Source organism: Aethalodelphis obliquidens, unplaced genomic scaffold (assembly GCF_003676395.1).
Source record: "Aethalodelphis obliquidens isolate GAN/ISIS:26980383/991018 unplaced genomic scaffold, ASM367639v1 scaffold50, whole genome shotgun sequence".
Taxonomy (NCBI): Eukaryota; Metazoa; Chordata; class Mammalia; order Artiodactyla; family Delphinidae; genus Aethalodelphis; species Aethalodelphis obliquidens.
In genome coordinates, this window is record NW_020837994.1 from 1,312,291 (window position 1) to 1,333,964 (window position 21,674).

At 46.5% G+C, this 21,674-nt stretch overlaps 1 protein-coding gene and 3 pseudogenes across 1 annotated transcript; all 4 read right to left on the bottom strand.

Annotated features, from left to right (window-relative positions):
- Positions 1-485: 485 nt before the first annotated feature.
- UCP2 (uncoupling protein 2) lies at positions 486-7,241 on the bottom strand. The gene is made up of 8 exons (XM_027083352.1): positions 7,128-7,241; positions 6,152-6,308; positions 3,542-3,761; positions 3,174-3,384; positions 1,990-2,184; positions 1,807-1,908; positions 1,286-1,466; positions 486-928 (listed from the first exon to the last, which is right to left on the bottom strand). The coding sequence occupies exons 3-8, from the start codon at positions 3,665-3,667 to the stop codon at positions 814-816; spliced, it is 930 nt and encodes a 309-aa protein (XP_026939153.1). The 5' UTR covers positions 3,668-3,761; positions 6,152-6,308; positions 7,128-7,241; the 3' UTR covers positions 486-813.
- A 5,226-nt stretch (positions 7,242-12,467) lies between these two features.
- Positions 12,468-13,032, bottom strand: LOC113607747 (protein FAM91A1 pseudogene; annotated as a pseudogene).
- Positions 13,033-13,273: 241 nt separating this feature from the next.
- LOC113607746 (protein FAM91A1 pseudogene) lies at positions 13,274-13,905 on the bottom strand (annotated as a pseudogene).
- Positions 13,906-14,079: 174 nt separating this feature from the next.
- Positions 14,080-17,693, bottom strand: LOC113607710 (protein FAM91A1 pseudogene; annotated as a pseudogene).
- Positions 17,694-21,674: the final 3,981 nt, after the last annotated feature.

A 21,674-nucleotide genomic window follows, 5' to 3' on the forward strand; every position in this document is an offset into this window, starting at 1 on the left:
TGTGGAGGATGGGAAGCAACCTGACTTGTCCTCACTAAGCCTGGGACTTGGGGGAGGTGGATTTCCCATTTGTAAAATGGAATAAAATAAGCCTACAGCATCTAAGGTTCCTAAGTTCCTCTAAATCTTCCAAGCAGCACAGGAGAAGCAGGGCAAACAGGAACACTCATTTTGCAGATTAACAGGCCCGGGGCCAGCTGTGGGGGTTGGAAAGGCAGGTACTGGAGTACCAGACACTGGTGAGTGAAAGCTCAAGTGGTGTGGCGAGAGAGCAAGGCCACTGCTAACTCCAGGCCGCTCCTTTACTTGCCACCCCAGCCCTGGCCTGGTCTGGAAAGAGAAGCAGACCGGATGACCTCCACCCAGATTGCTGGAGGAAGATGGGTCACACCCCCCTTTCCAAGTCAGGTGGCTCCTCCCCTGCCTACCAGGTGCCAAAAGGGCCCATTAGACCAAGACCTCTGGTAACAGAGAGGGAGGAGACGCCAAGGTTGAGCTTGTTTTATGGGTGACGTGCTAGTCGGGCTCAGGGGCAGGAGGCAGGACGAAGAGTCAGGCTGAACTTCTCAAGGGACTGAGGGCTTGAGATGCTGGCTTGTCCAGGCTTCCCACAGTGTCAGCTGGGGTCAACTCCATCAGGACTGTGAGAGGAAACGGGGAGCTGAGGGGTGAAAATGTGGGGAGAGGGAAGGGAGGTGGTGGGAAAGGGAGCAGAGGGAAGGGGTGGGGAGAGAGGGAAGGGAATGAGGGGAGGAGGAAAAGGGAAGCAGGTCCAGGCTGCAGCCAAAGCCAGAGGTGATCAGCAGGGGAGGCTCAAAAGGGAGCATCCCGGGAAGCACAGGCAGCCACGAGGGCCCGTTTTAGCTGTTCATAGGTGACGAACATCACCACGTTCCAGGAACCCAATCGGAGAAAGGAGGGCATGAACCTAGAGGGGAGAAAACACACGTCATCTCTTTCACCCTGCTGGGCCCTGGCATCCAATCCAACCCAGATGCTCTGTCCCAAAGGAAGCTGGGAGGGCCCAGGGAATGGAGCTGTGGCCTGTGAGCAAGAGTCCCCTGTGAGTCTCCATTTTAACACCCACAAAGTAGGCATGATAGCAACTCTGAGAGGAAGGAGTTAAGAGCACGAGAATGCCAGGACCAGGATCAGAAATAGTTTGACACGTGGTTGCCACAGCAACCACTCAGTTCTGGGCGGTTCTCTCCCACCTGTGTGATAGGTACAGGTGGTACAGGTGGCCAGGAGGCCTAGAATTGGGTGGGGTGGATCAGAGGCTCACCCTTTGTAGAAGGCTTGGGGACCCTCCTTCTGGAGCATGGTGAGGGCGCAGTGGCCAGCACTGCGGTACTGGCATAGGGCAGAGTTCATGTATCTCGTCTTGACCACGTCAACAGGGGAGGAGATGATGGTGGTGCAGAAGCCCGCCCCGAAAGCGGAAGTGAAGTGGCAAGGGAGGTCATCTGCCAAGAAGGAGGAGCAGGGGAAGCAGTCAGGACTCCTCACCCCATAATTCCAGAAGGAAAGAGATGATTTAAGTAGCTAAGGTCTCGTGGTTTTAGAGACACAGAGACTGCAGCTGGGACCTCTCCCAGTGTCTCTGAGAGTCACTTTGCCAATCTAGCCTCAGCGCCTCAACGTGCAGAGTGGAAACTTCACCCCAGTTGGCTTCAGTTCAGTGAAAGAGAAACTCACTCCATAAGCAAAGGGGAAATGGGATGAAAAGATGTGGTCTCCAGGCAGACCCACACTGGCTCCTGGTTTGGGGGAAGGTGAGACCCAGCAACATCTACCCTAACTCACCTGTCATTAGGTTGGCCTTCAGGAGAGTGTCCTTGATGAGGTCGTAGGTCACCAGCTCAGCACAGTTGACAACAGCATTACGAGCGACATTGGGAGAGGTCCCTGCAGAAAGAAATGGTGCCTATGTGAGACCAAGGAATAGGGGAAGAGGAGGATGCGGAAGGGAAAACACCTGGTACACACCTTTCCAGAGTCCCCGAAACCCTTCCTCTCGGGCAATGGTCTTGTAGGCCTCAATGGTGCTTTGGTACCTCCGGCCACCTCCAGCCTGGGCGTGCGCCTGGAATCGGACCTTTACCACATCCGTTGGCTGGGCCACGGCCACAGCCAAGGCACCTGTGGTGCTGCCTGCCAGGAGGTGGCTCCCGATGCCGGCATCTGTGGGAGAACCATGGGGGTCGGTGGCCAGCTGGGTTTACACTCATTTCCCACCTCTCCTCACCAAAACCACATCACTGCCATTTCCTGTCTTCACTGTAACCTTTTGGTAATAAGACACAGACTAGCTCTGCTCTAAGAACTTTTTGCATCATACAGTCTATCACTGGGAGTGTCTACTACGTGCTGGGCACTGGGACAGAGCGAGGAGCAGGACAAAATGAGACCTAATGCTTTCTTTCATAAAGCATTTTCATTCACTTCATTATACCTACTCAGCAGCCCCGACAAATCAGAACCTTTTTTTTTTTTTTGGCAGTGCTGTGCGGCTTCTGGGATCTTAGTTCCTGACCAGGGATCAAACCTGGGCCCTGGCAGTGAAAGTCCTAACCACTGGACTGCCAGGGAATTCCCAAGTATCATTTCCATTTGACAAATATGAAAGGCTCCGAGAGAAGTGGCTTTTCTCAAAGACTGGGATTCATAGGACTTGGGTTCTCATCCCTGATCTACTTCTCCCTGCCATGTGATCTTGGGAAAAGTCAACCTTTTGATCTGGATTCTCATTTTCCTCACGTGTAAAATGGAGGGTGGGCATGGCATGCTGAGAAGGTGGAATGGAAGCGTGCTGGCCTTGGAGGCACAAGTCCTCAGTGTGTTTTCTTTCTGGCTCCCCAGTATGTGCCCTTGGCCAAGTCCCTCCCGCCCGAGCAAGCCTCAGCCTCTTCATCTGTAACACGGGGATGATACCACCTGCTCCCGAGGTGGTTGTGAGGACTGTTATGAGACGATGCCCTACTTGGAGCCTGGCACAGCCCAGGTGTTCAGGAATCATTAGAAGAATCGGGGACCCTTCTAGTTCTCAGTTCCTCTGATCTGATATTCCTCCTAGAGGTCTTGGGGCCTAAAGGAACTGTGCAGCTAAAAGAACGAGGATCAACCATCACTGAGAAGAGGCCAAGAGGCCTATGGCCCAGCTCCACACTCACGCTCAGAGCCCTTGGTGTAGAACTGCTTGACAGAGTCGTAGAGGCCGATGCGGATGGAGGCAAAGCTCATCTGGCGCTGCAGGCCGGCGACCAGCCCTTTGTAGAGGCTGCGGGGGCCCTCGGTGCGCACCATGGTCAGGATGGTGCCCAGCACCCCGCGGTACTGGGCACTGGCCGCAGCCTGCACTGGCCCCTGCCTTTCTCCTTGGATCTGCAAGGCCAAGGCAGGTGGTTGCCCTCCCCATCTCCTTCCATCCCTACGCTCTAAAATTTACAGCGCCGAAAAACCCCACTGGCCCTTGAGGAGTCTGTGTCTTGGAGAGGGAGCAGACTAGCCACCGTCAGAACCCCAGGCTTCATCTCCTCACCTGTAGCCGGACTTTAGCAGTATCCAGGGGAAAGGTGATGAGATCTGCAATGCAGGCAGCTGTGCCAGCCCCCAGGAACTTCACAGTGGCAGTAGGGGGCACATCTGTGGCCTTGAACCCAACCATAATGCCAATTCCTGCTACCTCCCAGGAGATGAAGAAAAAAGAAGGGGGCACCTTCAATCAGCAACAAGACGAGACAGAGGAACTCTGCTGGAATCTAAGCCAAGGAGAGAGAAGGTCCATCAGAAGCCGAAGCTCCAGACCCCCCCTTCTCACTACCCCACCCCACTTTCCCTGATAGCACCACCTCCCTAAGCAAGGACCCAGAGCTGCCCCTGGAGGGCAAATAGGAGTGAGCTCCACAGGCACTCAAGCAGGGGCTGGAGAAGCAATTCATTCCTGAGAAGTCCTCCCTTTTACCACAGGGAGTGTCTGGATCACAGCTATCCTAGTGCTACCTCACAGGCACTGGCCCAGCCCTGTGTCTGCTGGGTGCAGAAATTTCACTGAAGCCCACATTCCTGATGCTGCAGATCTGTTTAAAGGGCAGACAGAAGTGGGGAAAAGGTTTCAGCTAGACCAAGACCTGACAGGCACAAACCCACAGGCTTATGCCCTGGATGTCTTAAGCAGGAGAGGTTCCTATGGGTCTTGAACTAAGTCTAGAAGAAAAGGAGTGAACAAGACCTATTCAGCTCCTTCAATTCAGTCTAATTCTCTTCCCCACCAGCCCGCACACAGCTTGGGCTCTCTAGAGGCACTCTTTCAAGGAGTCTGCTTTGCTGGGCACTGGCTCACTGAGGCGCAGGAGACAATATCTACCCTAGAGGGGGGCTTATTGTCTGGCATGGGATGGACAGGTGATTCAAGCTGCATTTGGGGCTTGCAGAACATAGTCTCAAAGTGCAAAGGAGGGAACATCCAACTCCACTGGGAGAGAAGAAAGGGTGGGTAATCAGAAAAGACTTAGAAAAGGTAGTATTTAGCTGGGCCTTGAAGGATACTGAGCAATTCTCAGGGCTGAGAGTAAGTGCATAAGGTGCTCTACCCACCCCCACCCCCACCCCGGGGGGTGGGAAAACTAGTCCCTCTCTGGCCAGTTTCCTCTCCTCCTATAACATAGAGGGATCCACATCTTCATGAGAGGTGGGGATGCGGAAGTGCAGGTCAGAGCTATAGTGACAAAGGAAACCAAAACCTCCATTTTGTTCTCAGAATTGCAACAACACCTTCCTCCCCTGCCTTGGGAGGAAGTGAGCCCAGCACCCCAGTGGAGGAGGGTGACCTGCTTCTCTCCCCCGAGTTTCTTTCTTTCACTACATAGGAGTGGCTGCTCTGAGCTTCACCTAATGGGCTGCCCCCATTGCTGGGGCCGGGAGGAAAGCGCTGGCCAGCAGAGGAATGACGTGGTGGCAGTCAGTCGTGAACACACAGACCCATGGAAACAAGATGCTCACCAGGCTTCTTCCTCCTGGGCTTCTCATCCCAGGTGGCTGGGCCAACAGGGAAGTCTAAAGGCGACTCACCACTCAGTTCCTGGCCTTATTCATGCTTCCCTGGAGCCTGGCCCACATGAGGCTCAGTGAAGACTGGCACTCAAGCAGCAGAAGGGGTTGGTGAAGGTGTTCCAGAACCCCCAGCATCCCTGCCCTGACATCCTCGTTCCCCAGGAAGTGCCCCACACCTTTCCTCCCCACTCTGCCTGGCACATTCTACTAGCTCACTTACTTGTCAGTGCAGCCCTGTGAGGTGGCTGCCCTTACTTCCATGTTTCAGAACAGGGAACTTAGTAAGCGTCCTGTCTGCAGGCTCCAAAGCTTATGCTATTTGCTTTGCACTGTGCCCAGCTCATTTCTTTCCTGCTGTTTTCTCAGCCCCGGGCCTTTCACGAGGAGGTCCAACACCGAAGTTCTCTCATGACAATGTGACAGTTCTGAGAAGGTTCAGGCAAACGGCATTCCCTTCTCTGGGCATCAGAGACATGATGACATGAGTCAATCATGTCCTGACCTTGATCTGGGTTGCAACGTGTTGTGAGGGCCAGAGAAGAATAAGGCCCAGGCCCTGCCCACCTCAGAGACAAGTGCAAAGGCTAAGTTGCCATTTTGAATGTTGCCTTGGGGTTGCCATAAGTCAGGTCCTTCAGAGGCATGGGTATGAAGGCAAAGGTCTCCGTGCTAAAGACCATACTAAGAAGATTAAACTCAGGCCTAACGAGAAAGAGTTAATAATATATTACAATCCCCAGCAAATAACCAGTTTCACCTGATTACTAACTGCAATCTTAAGGATAGTCAAAAGTTTGAGTCAACAATATGTAGTTAGAACAACAGGGTCCTGTCCTAACTCTGCTGCTGACTCCTAGGGTGACCTGGGGCTAATCACTGTCCCACCTGGGCCTCAATATCCTCCTTTGTAAAATGGGGATTACCATCCTTGGATTGTCAGGTCAGCTTAAGGGCTCTGGCCCTTAAGTGCTTTGTGAACGCTAAGAGTGACTTTACTGGGACGGTGGTGCTAGTTATTTGTGTTAATGTCCTGCTAAACCTGCCCCCGGACCACAGGGCTGAGGCAGTAGAAGACCCCTCCCTTAGAATGGACTCTTACCTGGCTCTGTTAGATCTCACGCTGAGGCCTTCAAGATCAAGCTTCTCTAAAGGCATCCCATTCTTCAAAGCTGCCAGTGGCTATCATGGCCTGATCCCTTTGGTTTTCCATAGAAAATGGCTGGGAGATGAAACACCTAATTGTCATACTATGTGTCCTGCAGGTGAGGGCAAAGGAGGAGAGTTTAGAAAGGGAAATGGACCTTAAAGGACCACACCCCAGCAAGGAAAGGGCCATCTGTTCAAGGCACATAAGCCCACTCAATCCTTATCAGGGGGGTGTGAGGGTAGGGCACAGGGTCCATTTCCCACAGGGCAGCTGGGGACTAATTAAGTGCACACACTGGAGGAGGGGGACACACTGGAGGAGAGGATGAACCCAGGAGTCTTCCCTCCCCTGTCTGCTCTCTTAGTATCACACATTGCTCTGTTGCAGATTTCTCCTTTAGTGGAACTCAGTATTCTGGAGAAGCGTCCCGCAACACAGCAGACTCTGGTGAGCAGGAATGGGGCGGTGGTGGGGGAGTCATGATGGGTCAGAGACTCGCTGAGTCAACTAGGAACCAGAGCGGGGCTGCGAGGAGGTTAGAGGGGCTGGAGCGGGCCCTGCTGAGGCTGCATCAAGCAGCTCAAAGCCTCCTGCCAGCAGAAAGAGCCCCAGGAATGGCCTGGGGCCGCCTGGAGTGGCAGAGGTCATTCTGGTCTTCGCTGAAGGTCCCCCACCCCGGCCGAGGAGAGGAAGTGGAAGGGTGAAGGCTTATATTACAGCCTTTGAACGCGAGAGGTAAAGAGCAAAAGCAAGACATGAAAAGAGTGAAAGAAGAGAGAGAAAGAAAAACAACAAAAGGTAAAATACAAAATAGGGTGGGAGGTGAGGAGTGAAATTAAAGGTGGCGCGCGGGTCCCTTCCACCGGGGTAGCGGGAGTAGGGCAGATATAGCGGGCGCAGGGCTGGGGCGGGCCGGGGCCGGGCTCACCAGGCCGCAGGGAGAACAATCAAGTACTGGCAGATATGTCAGTCGGCGGGCGGAGCGCGCATCCACGGAGAGCAGACTGTACTCGACCCAAAGGCGCGGCCGGCCGGGTTTGCAGAGAGGCAGGCAGAGGGTGCGGCGCGACTTCGATCTATGGGGAGCGGCCGGCTGGGCGGGGGCGGGACCTGCGGTCTCCGAGGGCTGGGAGGCGGCCCTTTAGTTGCAGCATTTCCGCAGAGACCGCCACGCCCAGGGTTTTCTCCGCGCCTTTCTCCACTTCCATTTTCGGGAGCCGATCCCAGCGTCTGCCCCTTCGTTTCCCCATAGGGTTACCCCTCGCCGCGCCAACTTCATCGTGAAGATGGCAAGACTGACTCCCGGAAAGAAGCAGAGGCTGCCCAGGGTCGTACACGCCTCTGGCCCCTAGCCAGGGCTCTTTTTTTTTTTTTTTTTTTAATGTATTTATTTATGGCTGTGTTGGGTCTTCGTTTCTGTGCATGGGCTTTCTCTAGTTGTGGCAAGCGGGGGTCACTCTTCATCGTGGTGCGCAAGCCTCTCACTATCGCGGCCTCTGTTGTTGCGGAGCACAGGCTCCAGATGCGCAGGCTCAGTAATTGTGGCTCACGGGCACAGTTGCTCCGCGGCATGTGGGATCTCCCCAGACCAGGGCTCGAACCCGTGTCCCTTGCATTGGCAGGCAGATTCTCAACCACTGCGCCACCAGGGAAGCCCAGGGCTCCTTTTAACAGCGCCCAGAGGCTCGGGTAGAAGAACACTCTCCTTTCAGGGACGCAGTCCGCTGGTCCCAACTCAGCCGCCCGTGATTCCGCAGACAGCCCGCTCTCCCCAGGTGCCAGCGCGGGACCCCGCGGGGCGGGGCCTCCCTACCGGCCTCGCTGGCGATTGGTTAAGGGAGCCGTGGGGCCAGAGGAAGGAGCCAATCAGGGCTGCAGCAGCAGGTGGCCGATCACCGCCAACAGCCGTTGGGTGCGGCTGGGTTTCCCGCTGCCTCCGGGTCCTGTCCTGGGCTCCTCGGGGACTTCAGGACGGGGAGGGGTCACGGAGCGTGACGCTCCGCCCCCACTTACAGAAGAGCCAATGGTCAGGAGCCCCTCGAGTGAGAAGGCCGAACAGGGCGTGGACCTGCTGCGTGTCTAGGCCCCGGCATGAGAAAGGGATGGTAGGTGAACCGGGACTGGGTCGCCCTCAGGTTGTTGGTGGTCTTATGGGGGTGACAGACACGTAAACAACCGGTAATTGTGTCCTGTGGCCGGACAAACACGTGCACGTGGAGTGTAGAAGCAGATAGTCTGTGTTCGCCCTTGGACTCTATGTCCCTACTTTTGTGTACCTTCTGACTCCCTCTACCTCTTTTCAGTCTTGTCGGCTGTCTGGGACTGTTGTAAGAATTCGTGGAGGTCGTGGAAGCCATATCGTTGACTACATTGTAAGCTCTTCTAGAGCAGGAAGCTATTTCCTATATTTTTAGTATCACAACCCTCTAAGACCCGCTTTAGATGTGGACAGGGACCGTTGCCTGCCATTCTGGTAAACAAAGAATGTTGCCCACCATTCCAGTTCCATAAGGATCTGGCCATTAGTCACGGCAGCCTTCCACCCACGTGAGCCCTGAAAGGAATTCAGGATGGAGAAAAACAGAACGTATTCTGTGCTTTGGATTCTGTTGTCCCTAGATAGTTAAGTTGCATACCTAAGGAATAATTTTAATGAACCCAGATTCTTGCATCTTCCCATATACAGAAAAGCACTAAAATCATTAATTTGAATGTCTGTTCTTTGTGATTGACAGTAATCTTTTGATGTTCAACTACATTTTTTTTCTAGCAAAAAACTCCTATTTATCCTGGCTTCTCTCTTACCTCTTCTGAGCAGTTCCTCAAAGCTATCTGAGAGGCCGTCTCCTGGGTTATTGTCTTCAGTGACATCCCCAAATAAAACTTAACTCGCTACTTTTAGGTCGTGTGTTTTTCTTCAGTTGACATATAGTAGAGGCTCAATGCATGCTGTTTGGGCTGCTGTTGAAAGTGCCCTTGGGAAGTGTAATGGGAGGATCTGGGAAGATGAACATTTAGTGAGTGCAGTTACTATGTTCAGGTTCAGTGTGGATACTTCACATAACCCTGTGAGGCTGGTATTAACCTCTGACCTACAGATGCGTGCCAAAGAGGTTAAATCATCTGCCTAATGTAACACGGTTAGGAATGGTGCGCCATGACTTAAGCCCTGGTTAATCAGCTCAGTGTGTGTATTTTTTGTCCACAGGCAGAAGGAATTGTCAGCCAGGAGACTATAGCTGGAATGGGACTGGATAATTATAGCAGAAAAGAAAAAAACACACTGAGCATATGATCCTGGCAGAAACAAAGTGGAAACTGAGAAATCCAGCCACAAATTTATTTCTGGCACTGTGGAGTCTCCCATCCATTGCTGGCCTAGCTTTTGCATGTAAGCTTCTGTCTTTGGCTGTGATGAACGGATTCCCAGGATACTCAGCAAGTTTGTGGTGAGACTACTGAACTGGTCGGTGATCTCTGAGGAGACATGAAAAATAGAGTAAAACAAAGGCTTGGAAATAAATGTGTTGCCCTGATTGCCAAAACAGGGAAGAATCTGGATTTCAAAGACTATATACCTATGAGATGTTTGTTCGTCCCTAGCAAAATTCAAGGGACTGTTAAAAGGATGATGTGTGGATACTAAAAAGAGAAGTAGATATCACCAGGATTCAACATGGATTTCTTTAGAAGTCCTGTTAAATTCTCTTTTCCTTAGGATGGAGCCAGGCAGATCAGGGTGTTGCTACAGACACTCTACCTCTGGATTTTTAGAGGTACAGCTCATCCAAATCATAAGATGTCTTATGGAGAAAGTGAAGAATGTTTGGTGTCAACTGAAAAAAACACGCAACCTAAAAGTTGAGAATTATATTTTATTTGGGGCATTACTGAGGCCTTAAGCCCAGGATACAGCCTCTCAGATACCTCTGAAGGACTGTTCTGAAGAGGTAGGGGAGGAGCCAGGGTATATAGGAGTTTCTGCAAAAACACCAGGTAGCTGAACATCAAAAGATTACTGCTAATTAAAGAAAAACCAGATATCTCAAGTTAATGAATTTAGCACTCTTCTGTGTACGGGAAGATGCAAGGGTCTGGGCTAAATAAAATTATATCCTGTTTTTCTCCATCATGAATCCCCTTAGGGTGCACCATTGGTGATGGCTGCAGTGGCTGATGGACTGATAGTCTCAACATCCTTTGTTTACTGATACGGCAGGCAGACATTCTTTGTCCACAATGGGTACAGATAAGTGCATTTTACAAACCTGTTTCACATCTAGTTCACTGAAAAAAAATAATATATATATATGTACTTATAGTTTTGGAACTTTAAAATTTTAAAAACGTTGTTTGAAACACTGAAAATGAAAAAGACACAAGAAAGACACTGATTTTTTTTTTTGTAAATTTATTTATTTTATTTTTGGCTGTGTTGGGTCTTCGTTGCTGTGCGCAGGCTTTCTCTAGTTGCAGCGAGCGGGGGCTACTCTTCATTGCAGTTCCTGGGCTTCTCATTTGGTGGCTTCTCTTGTTGCGGAGCACAAGCTCTAGGCACGGGGACTTCAGTAGTTGTGGCTCGCGGGCTCTAGAGCCAGGCTCAGTAGTTGTGGCGCACGGGCTTAGTTGCTCTGCGGTATGTGGCTCTTCCCGGACCAGGGCTCGAACCTGTGTCCCCTGCAATGGCAGGCGGATTCTTAACCACTGCGCCACTAGGGAAGCCCCACACCCACCCACACCTCCCCGACCCCCCCACCCCAGTCCATGACTTTTTGTTGTTTGTTCTTCTCTTTCTTGATTTCTTAAAAAAAACAAAAAAAAAGGTGGGGGAAATGGCCACCCAAAACGAGGTAGAATTAATTTGAACATTTGCAACAACAAAACTGGATTAAATTCTTTAATGAATCTTTGTTGTCAAGTAAGAAACCCTGCATTTTAAATATTAAATTGGGGGCTTCCCTGGTGGCGCAGTGGTTAAGAATCCACCTGCCAGTGCAGGGGACACAGGTTCGAGTCCTGGTCTGGGAAGATCCCAGATGCTGCAGAGCAACTAAGCCCGTGTGCCACAACTACTGAGCCTGCGCTCTAGAGCCCGTGAGCCACAACTACTGAGCCCAAGTGCCACAACTACTGAAGCCCACGTGCCTAGACCCCGTGCTCCACATCAAGAGAAGCCACTGCAATGAGAAGCCCACGCACCACAAGGAAGAGTAGCTCCCACTTGCCACAACTAGAGAAAGCCTGCGGGCAGCAATGAAGACCCAATGCAGCCAAAGATAAATAATAAATAAAATTAATTAATTAAAGAAAAAAAAAAGACACATGCATCTCAATGTTCATTGCAGCATTATTTACAATAGCCTGGTCATGGAAGCAACCTAAATGACCATCGACAGACGAACGGATAAAGAAGATGTGGTACATATATATAATGGAATATTACTCAGCCATAGAAAGGAACAAAATTGGGTCATTTGTAGAGACGTGGATGGACCTGGAGACTGTCATACAGAGTGAAGTAAGTCAGAAAGAGAAAAACAAATGTTGTATATTAACGCATATATGTGGAATCTAGAAAAATGGTACAGATGAACCGGTTTGCAAGGCAGAAATAGAGACACAGATGTAGAGAACGAGTATATGGACACCAAGTGGGGGAAAGGGAAGGTGGGCTGAATTGGGAGATTGGGATTGACATATATACACTAACTAATATGTATAAAATAAGTAACTAATGAGAACCTGCTGTATAGCACAGGGAACTCCATTTCGCTGTACAGTAGAAACTAACACAACATTGTAAAACAATTATACCCCAATTAAAAAAAAAAAAAGACTCTGTGCTTCCAATGCTGGGAGCTTGGGTTCAATCCCTGGTCAGGGAACTAAGATGCCACATGCTGCTTGCTGTGGCCAAAAAACCCCTAAAAAACGAAAACAAAACAAAAAACACCCAGAAGTGTAGATTTGCCTTCAAATAAAAGTACAGTGCTGATTGCTAAAAAGTTCTTTGTTAAAAAGAAACAAACAACCTAGGGATCGATTAAAAAAAAAAAAAAGGAGCTTTTTGTTGCATTAGGATGTGCTGTAATGAGCAAGACTCCAGACAAAATTAAATGTTTGCCAAACATCAATACAACACACTTTTAACATCATTAAGTGTAAGTTATATTGCACCAGCAGAATAGTTTTTTTGACTGGCACTATAAAGCTCACTTTAAGAAAGAAAAAAAGACACCAAGTGTGAATAACAAATGGTGTAACTAAATTACTGCAAATGAAGATTAGCAGTGAGAAGTGAGGAAGGTGACACTCTAAACCATTCTGATACGATGGCATCTCTAATTTACAAGAAGTAGAACTCCCGTATCAGCATAAGATGGTAAAGTGGACTTGAAAAAGTTGGCCTCAGTGTGTATATCCAGTGTTGAAGCACCTTCCCTGAATGAGTGAGCAAAGTTAAGGACATGTAGAGAGAATTTTATGCTGCAATGTCAGAGTCTTTGATGGCTTTCTTCTCTGCAAAAGTTGTATGTAGCAGTTTTCCTACAAACTTCTCATTTAATTCAGAGCTAAATAGTGGAATTTCAAAGCACAGCTTAAGAGAAAGCCAGTCACGTCTGCTGTGGCAACATCAGAGTTGTGTTTTGTTGTTGAATCTGTTGTTGCTTCCTCAATGACCATTTCACAGGATTCTTCATTTGCTCTGAGCCAGAAGTTAAATATGGTAAATCAGGTTCTCCTTTCTCATCAGAAGCATCACCAGGTTTTCTGTTTACACGTTGACTAGAAGCTTCGATATGGTGACACATTCACAGAAATCCCTGCAAGCCCACTTTATTCCTTAATATTTGCAGTGTTTTGTGAACATCCATATTGATACAGCAAACTTTCCTTATAGTTCTGTTTTAATCAAATGGAAAAGGTTTTTCTCATCCCATCATTTAACATCTGAGCTAATCTGAAGTAGGAATTACTTCAGGATTATGACTCCAAAACATTATTAATACTCAGTATTAGCTCTGAAATATATCTGATGGTTTTTGAAGTCTTCTACCTTTGGCCAGTAAAAGAAATAGGGATCTAACTTCTGAGCAGTGGCTTCTGGATAACTGGTCTAATATTCTGAGGAGTACTATTGCTGATGGGCTGTATTCATAAATGAGAGGAGCCATGGAAACAAGCCATGTGTAATTTTGTTTAGAACTCTGCTGCAAGTCACAGGGTCCGAATCAAGAAGGCTCTCACACCTTTTAAAAGATCCAGAAGAAAACCATAAATGATTGTTCTGGCTATGTAGTTGTGTGACTGTATCATTATTATACAGAGACAGTATGGTGTTTCTCAGAGTGAGTGCCTGATCAAAATATCTCTGCAATCTGCACTTTTTCTTCATTAGTGTTTTGAACCTTTTCTAGTTCTGTAAGGAAGCTGTCTAGAGACTTATGTGAAAGTCTGCCAACTTTTGGTACAGGATTTCTCATCATTACAAAGGAAAGTGTTGAGTCAAATAGGCAAGCAATATGCTTTGTGAGTCCTGTAGGCAGATCCAAATTGCTTATACTGGCTGTGTCAGCTGGATCTTGACTATTTCTATCAGTACCAGAGCTGACAAAACTTCTTTTCAGGACTTCTACTTTCCTTGCCATCTTTTTTTTTTAAATTAAATTTAATTAATTAATTTATTTTGGTTTATTTTGGTTGCATCGGGTCTTAGTTGCGGCACATGGGATCTTCCGTTGCAGCGCACAGGCTTCTCTCTAGTTGTGGCGCGCAGGTTTTCTCTCTCCAGTTGTGGCCCGCGGGCTCCAGGGCACGTGGGCTCTCTCGTTGAAGCGCGTGAGCTCAGTAGTTGTGGTGCGCGGGTTTAGTTGCCCTGCAGCACGTGGGATCTTAGTTCCCCGACCAGGGATTGAACCCACATCCCCTGCATTGGAAGGTGGATTCTTTACCACTGGACCACGAGGGGAGTCCCTTTCATTGCCATCTTATATCGAATAAAAAGAGTATCTTTTGTGGATGGAAAGTCCTTTTAAATCTTTTTGCAGATGGAACATTGCACCTTGATGAATGTACTTGCTGCACATTTATTACTTATGTCTCTTCTTAGGGGCAGAGCCCAAGCAGCAATACATGGAAACATTCTTAGCCAGTGACATGTCTATCTCAAGGACATTTGCAAGCTCTGCAACATTAGTATGCTCATCTATTGAAAGAAATATAAAGTTTCAAAGTAATCACCTAGTCATCTTGAACTCAGTTCATTACAAAACCTTCAGGAGAATAAAATTCAGATATTGACACGTTCAAATAAATCCTTTGTTGTATAAACTATGTAGCATATTGTAATATAGGGATTCAGAGAGTTGAGTATATTTCTCAGGCAAAATGCACATCTTTATGTCATTTTTGAGTTCTGACCAGCCTACACCACTCACCATGCCTCTTTGGCAGTTTCCACTGGCTGTATTGGTAGAAGATGTGACCATTCCTCAAATTTCAAAAAGAAAAAGTTTGATGATCTACACTGATTCATAATATCAATGTACTGCTATCTTTTTATTGCCAAGAAAACTTAGATAGTCAGCCCTAATAAAATTGGGCAATGAAGCATAACTTTTTTTTTGGCCACGCCAGGTGACTTGTGGGATTTTAGTTCCCAGACCAGGGACTGAACCTGGGCCACGGCAGTGAAAGCCCGCAATCCTAACCACTAGGCCACCAGGGAACTCCTAAAGCATAACTTTTTTCATTGTTCATAATGTCCTCTATAATCTCAGCGTAATATGATAATGGTGTTATCCTCAGACCCTTTACCACAATACCCAATAAATGGTAAATATACAGCGTGAAATAATCTCGACTGTAATAGTTCCTCAAAGTATTTGCATTCAATCTTCCTTGACGTGTTTAAGTTATATTTCTGTATCATAACTGACTGTGGGTATGTAGAGGACAATCTGCTTTGCATATTTCCTCTGTGAATTTCCAAGACCCTATCACATGTTGGTGGGCAGCCTGTTCCGTGAGTGGCTGTGCCTGATGTGGAACTTCCTGTCCATGTCCCAGGGCCCTGGGACAGCTGGTGGGGAGCCTGGAGGAGGCCTGGTGCCTTACACTTTAGAATGCCCGGCTGCCCCGTGGTGAGGGCTCCATACAGCTCAGCACGGCAGAGAACAGTGTCAGGGGTGCATCAGAGAATCTCAGTTTCTTCATTAAATTATACTTTAAGGAAAAAAGAGCTTTTAAAATTAAAATCATCATTCTTGTAAATAATTATGCAGGTTCACTAATCTACTCTCATATGTGACTGTTCCTCAAATTTCAATGAAAGGATTGGAGAATGCCTTCATTTTGCTTCTCTCCATTTCAAAATTCTTGCCTATGTGACTCTTTTATTTCTAGGTTTACCATATCCTTTCCAGAGTGATCCCTCCTACCTGCACGCATTATTCTATGCTCTTCTGTTTTCTCTAGGACCTTTCCTCCTATCTTCAATCTTTCCTTTCTTCTACTCTGTGTGTGTGTGTGTGTGTGTGTGTGTGTGTGTGTGTGTGTATAAATTAAAAGATAACCTCAGGACTTTCCTACTCCTTTTACAGTGGCTATTTTTTCTCCTTTCTTTCTCTGCCAAACTTTCTGGACAGTTGGCTGTCCTCTGACATGTCAGCTTCTGGCACAACTCTTACATGTCTGATGAATGAATAAATGAATGATCTCACATTCATCTCTTCATTCACTTTACGCCAGCCACACAGGTCTTTTTTTCTGTTCTTTGAACATGCCAAGCTCCTTCCCATAGGACCTGTGGACTGCTTGTTCCCTTTTCCTGGAACACTTTCCCTTGGATCTCTACGTGGCTAGCACCTCTCATCATCCCTACAGACACACACACACACACACACACACTTCTTGGAGATAACCAGTGGTCCCTTCTTCAAGTTGAGTGCACTTTTTTTTTTTTATTTATCTATTTTCTTTTATTTATTTGTGGCTGAGTTGTGTCTTTGTTACTGTGCACATGCTTTCTCTAGTTGCAGTGAGCGGGGGCTACTCTTTGTTGCAGAGCACGGGCTCTGAGCATGCAGGCTTCATTAGTTGTGGCTCATGGGCTCTAGAGCACAGGCTCAGTAGTTGTGGCGCACGGGCTTAGTTGCTCCGGGCATGTGGGATCTTCCCCGACCAGGGCTCGAACCCGGTCCCCTGCATTGGCAAGTGGATTCTTAACCACTGCGCCACCAGGGAAGCCCTGAGTGCACTTTTAAGTAAAATTTTTATAGAAGTATAACGTACATATTAAACAGTGCACAAATCATAAGTGTACAGCTTGATAAACTCTCATATAGTGAATGCCTCTATATAATTTGCACTCATCAAGAAACATTAACATTATTTGTGAATTATTCTTCAATAAAGCTAAAAAATTTTAAAAAGAAACATTATTAACACCGCAGAAACAACCTCTCATGTCCCTTCTCAGTCACTATTTTCCCAGAGAATAACTACGGTACTGATTTTTAAAAATGTATTTATTTATTTATTTGGCTGCATCAGATTTTAGTTGTGGCATGCAGGATCTTTTTTTTTTTTTTTTTTTTTTTTTTGCGGTATGCGGGCCTCTCACTGTTGTGGCCTCTCCCGTTGCAGAGCACAGGCTCCAGATGCACAGGCTCAGCGGCCATGGCTCACGGGCCCAGCCGCTCCGCGGCACGCGGGATCCTCCCGGACCGGGGCACGAACCCGCGTCCCCTGCGTCGGCAGGCGGACTCCCAACCACTGCGCCACCAGGGAAGCCCCCCTATACTGATTTTTAACATCAAATATTTGTTTTGCCTGTTCTTAAACATCATATACATGGAATTGTACTATTTTCTGTCTTTCACTCAACATTAAATTTGTGAGATTCAGCCAAGTTACATGAAGTTGTAGATCTTTAATTATCGTTGCTGTATAGTCTCTACTGTATGAGTATATCCAGCGTATTCACTCTACTGTTGATGGGACATTTCAGTTGTGTCCACTTTTTGTCTATTACAGTAGTACTGCCATGAACTGTCATAACCTTTTGCACTCTTAATAGCCTTATTGAGGTACAACTTAAATACCATACAATTCACTCATTGCTAAGTATATGATTTAATTAATTCTTAGTAAATTTATACAGTTGTGCAATAATGACCACAATCCAGTTTTAAAATACTTCCATCACCCCCAAAAGTTGTGTTGTGTCTGTTTGCAGTCATTTCCTTCTCTCACCTCAGCCCTGGATGACCACTGATCTACTTTCTGTCTCTACAGCTTTGCATTTTCTAAAATTTTCATATAAGTGCAAGGTAGTCTTTGGTGTCTGGCTTCTTTCACTTAACATAATGTTTTTTGAGGTTCATCCCTGTTGATGCATGAATCAGCAGTCTGGTCCTTTTTTATTGCTGAGTAGTGTTCCATCACAGTGATATAGAACACTTTGTTTGTGTACTCACCAGTTGATGGGCATTTGGATTACATATTTCCAGTTTGGGGCTATTATGAATAATGCTGTTATTGACATTCATGTACAAATCTTTGTGTGGACATATGATTTCATTTCTCTTAGGTAAATACCTAAAAGTAGGATGGCTGGATCAGATGGTAAATATATATTTAATATTTTTAAAAATTCAAAAATTTCCAAAGTGGCTCTACCATCTTACATTTCCACCAACAATGCATGAGGAATCCAGTTTGTTTCCTACAAAGTTTACCACTTTTAGTTGGCAAAGCTGTGGATTTTTGCTGTCTGTCAAATTATTACCCATGTTTTATAGGTAAATAAACTGAGGCTTAAGGAGACCAAGAATTTGACCCATGTCACATAGCTAATAAGTATCAGAACGGGGATTCTAACTTTGGTTTTTGTTACGAGGTTCATACTCATTCCATTGACATGAATTGAGATGTATACTTGAATACTCAAGAGATCCCCACCCCCTCTGCAAAAAGAGATTATTCATTGTTTTTGCTCTCAAAGGCAAAGCTCTATTTTATTTTAGGAAGGGGTTTTCTTTAGCTCTTAAAAATTTATTTATTTTAGAGAGAACTTGGATCCTTACCTAAGATCATACACACAAATTAACTCAAAATGGATCAAAGACCTAAATATAAGATCTAGAGAACTATATGGATTTCCCTGGTGGTCCAGTGGTTAAGACTCTGCACTTCTAATGCAGGGGGCACGGGTTTGATCCCTGGTTGGGGAAATTCCTCATGCCTCGTGACCAAAAAAAACCCCACAAACCCAAAAAACCTATAAAACTCTTAGAAGAAAACACAGGATAAAAGCTTCATACCATTATATTTGGCAATGATTTCTTAAATGTGATACCGAAGGCACAGGCAACAAAAGAAAACATAGACAGGGACTCCCCTGGTGGCGCGGTGGTTAAGAATCCACCTGCCAATGCAGGGGACACGGGTTCGAGCCCTGGTCCGGGAAGATCCCACATGCCACAGAGCAACTAAGTCCGTGTGCCACAACTACTGAGCCTGCGCTCTAGAGCCCACGAGCCACAACTACTGAGCCTGCGTGCCACAACTACTGAAGCCCGTGTGCCTAGAGCCTGTGCTCTGCAACAAGAGAAGCCACCGCAGTGAGAAGCCCGTGCACCAAAACGAAGAGTAGCCCCCGCTCGCCACAACTAGAGAAATCCCGTACGCAGCAATGAAGACCCAACGCAGCCAAAAATAAATAAATTAATTAAAAAAAAAAAGAAAACATAGACAAATTGGAGCTCATGAAAATTAAAAACTTTGTGCATCAAAGGATACAATCGACAGAGTAAAAAGACAACCTACAGAATGGTAGAAAATATTTGCAAATCACATGTCTCATAAGAGGTTAATATCCAGAATATATAGAGGACTACTAAAACCCAAAAACAACAACAAAAACCCAATTCAAAGTTGGGCAAAGGACTTGAATCGATATTTCTCCAAGGAAGATATACAGATGGCCAATAAGCAAATGAAAAGATGCTCAGTATCACTAATCATCAAGGAAATGCAAATCAAAACCACAAGATATCACTTCACACTCATTAGGATGGTTATTATTTTTTTAAATGGAAAATAAGTATTGGTGAGGCTGTGGAGAAATTGGAACACTGTGCACTCTTGGTGGGAATGCAGAGTGGTACAGCTGCCATGGAAAACAGTATGGCAGTCCCTCAAAAATTGAAAAACAGAATGATCCAGCAATTGATCCAGCAATTCCACTTCTGGGTATATACCCAAAATAATGGAAAGCAGGGCCTTGGAGAGAGATTTGTACACCGATGTTCATAGCAGCATTATTCACAATAGCCAAAAGGTAGACGCAACCTAAGTATATCCATTGATGGAAGAATGGATAAGCGAAATGTGGCATACATATACATATATATATATATAATGGAATATTTTTCATCCTTTTAAAAGAGGGAAATTCTGACACATGCTATAGGATGAACCTTGAGGACATTATGCTAAGTGAAATAAGCCAGTCACAAAAAGATAAATTCTATATGATTCCACTTATATGAGGTACCTAGAACAGTAAAATTGAGAGACAGAATGTATAATGGTGGTTGCCAGGGCTTCCTGGGAGAGGGAAATGGGGAGTTATTGTTTCATGGGTATGGAATTTCGGTTTTGCAAGATGAAACAAGTTCTCAGGATGGATGATTGCACGACATTATAAATGAACTTGATGTCACTGAACACAAAAATAGTTAAGACGGTAAATTTTATGTTGTGGCTTTTATTACAATTTTTAAAAATTAAAACATTAATTCATTCACTCATTAAGTTTGCAATATTCCAGGCACTCTACTAAGGGCGAGGGATACAAGTGTAAACAATACCTTGTTCATGCCTGCAAGGAACTTATAGGCTAGTGTGACCATCAGACAGGTGGGCACAGTGTGACCAGGGTTGTGGGAGCCTGTCGGAGGGGCATCTTAGTCCCCTATGTATGTCAGACCCAGCATATGTTTAACAAATAACAGAAGTCGGCAAAGCAATAAATGCTACAAGATCTGTGCCTTTGATTCATTACCAGAAAACTCTCTCCTAGGCAGAGCTGGAGAAGGTGAGTCTGCTACTACCCAAGTGGTTTGGTTCAGAGGCCAAAAAATGATTTGCTGGGAATATTACTGAGGGTATTTCTAAGTTACTTAGAACATGTGAGCATTGTCCTTTTTTCTCACTACTCCTTCCAGATGGAATCTTCTATTGATTTTATTACTATTCTATTCACTCAACTCCCACTTCCAATACTCTTGTCTGGGTTGTGACAACAGCTTCATCTTCCTGTGACCAGAGTCCACCCCACTAATTCATTCTCTGCACTGCAGTCAGTCATCCCTACTTGAAACACTTCAGCGGCTCCACATTACCCTCAGAATACCCCAGACTCCTTAGGGTGGTGTCTTAGCTCAGGCTGCCATAACAATATATCACAGACCTGGTGGCTTTCACAACAGGAGTTTATTTCTCATTAAGGTCTGGAAGCTGGGAAGTAAGATCACGGTGCCCATCCATTAGGTTCCCTGGTGGGGGCCCTCTTCCTGACTTGCAGACAGGCTTCTCACTGTGTCCTCACATGGTGGAGAGAGAGCACTTTGGTCTTTCTTCCTCTTCTTATAAGGACCCTACTCCCATCATGGGGGTGCTACCCTCATGACCTCATCTAAACCTAATTACCTCTCAAAGGCCCAAACTCCAAATACCATCACATTGGGTGTTGGGGCTTCAACATATGAATTTTGGGGGCAGAAATATTCAGTGCATAATATGTGCCTTCTCCAGCCTTTCAGGGCCCCTGTTTTCCTCTTTATCCCCATCTCTCTCACTGCTTCCTTTTAGTCTGCAACCTAGCCATGCTGATAGCTGGCAATACTTGGATGCCCCTTGTTCTTGCTTCTTTCTAGGCCTTTGTACAAGCCATTCCCTCTACCTAGAATGACTTTCCCCTCTTTTGCTAGGATAACTCCTATCTGTCCTTTAGGTGTCCTCTGCAAAGGAGCTTCCTGGGCCCCAAACCAGGTCAGGTGTCCTTCATCTGGGTTTCTGCTCTTGAGTGCCTTGTGCATTTCCCTACGGTGCCTCTCATCACACTGCATCGTTGTCTCTTCTGCTCCACCAACCACCACCCCAGTGAACTCCCTGAAGGCAGAATGGGCCTCGTTCACCTCAGCACCTAGTTCAACACGTGGCTAACGATGTATGCACAATGAATACTTTGGTTTGTATAGCGCTCTGTACTTTTCAGAGTGTCCCGACACAAAATAACTCATCTATAGAGGTATAATTATATTTCCTTACTTAACATTCATTCCTCCTGAATAAAATATTCCTTTAAACATATTACTTTTACTAACAAGATTTCTGTGAAGTCAATAATCCACTATGTCACTAATGTGACTGAGTCAGGGGTCAAACTATCTCATTTTTCCTGATA

Excerpts from the sequence above, each read along its gene's own strand:
- UCP2 (XM_027083352.1), bottom strand. The coding sequence starts at position 3,667 with ATGGTTGGGTTCAAGGCCACAGATGTGCCCCCTACTGCCACTGTGAAG. Across the intron at positions 2,185-3,173 it reads CTACACCAAGGGCTCTGAGC|ATGCCGGCATCGGGAGCCAC; the intron begins GTGAGTGTGGAG and ends GTTCTCCCACAG. Across the intron at positions 929-1,285 it reads CCCCAAGCCTTCTACAAAGG|GTTCATGCCCTCCTTTCTCC; the intron begins GTGAGCCTCTGA and ends TCTCCCCTCTAG.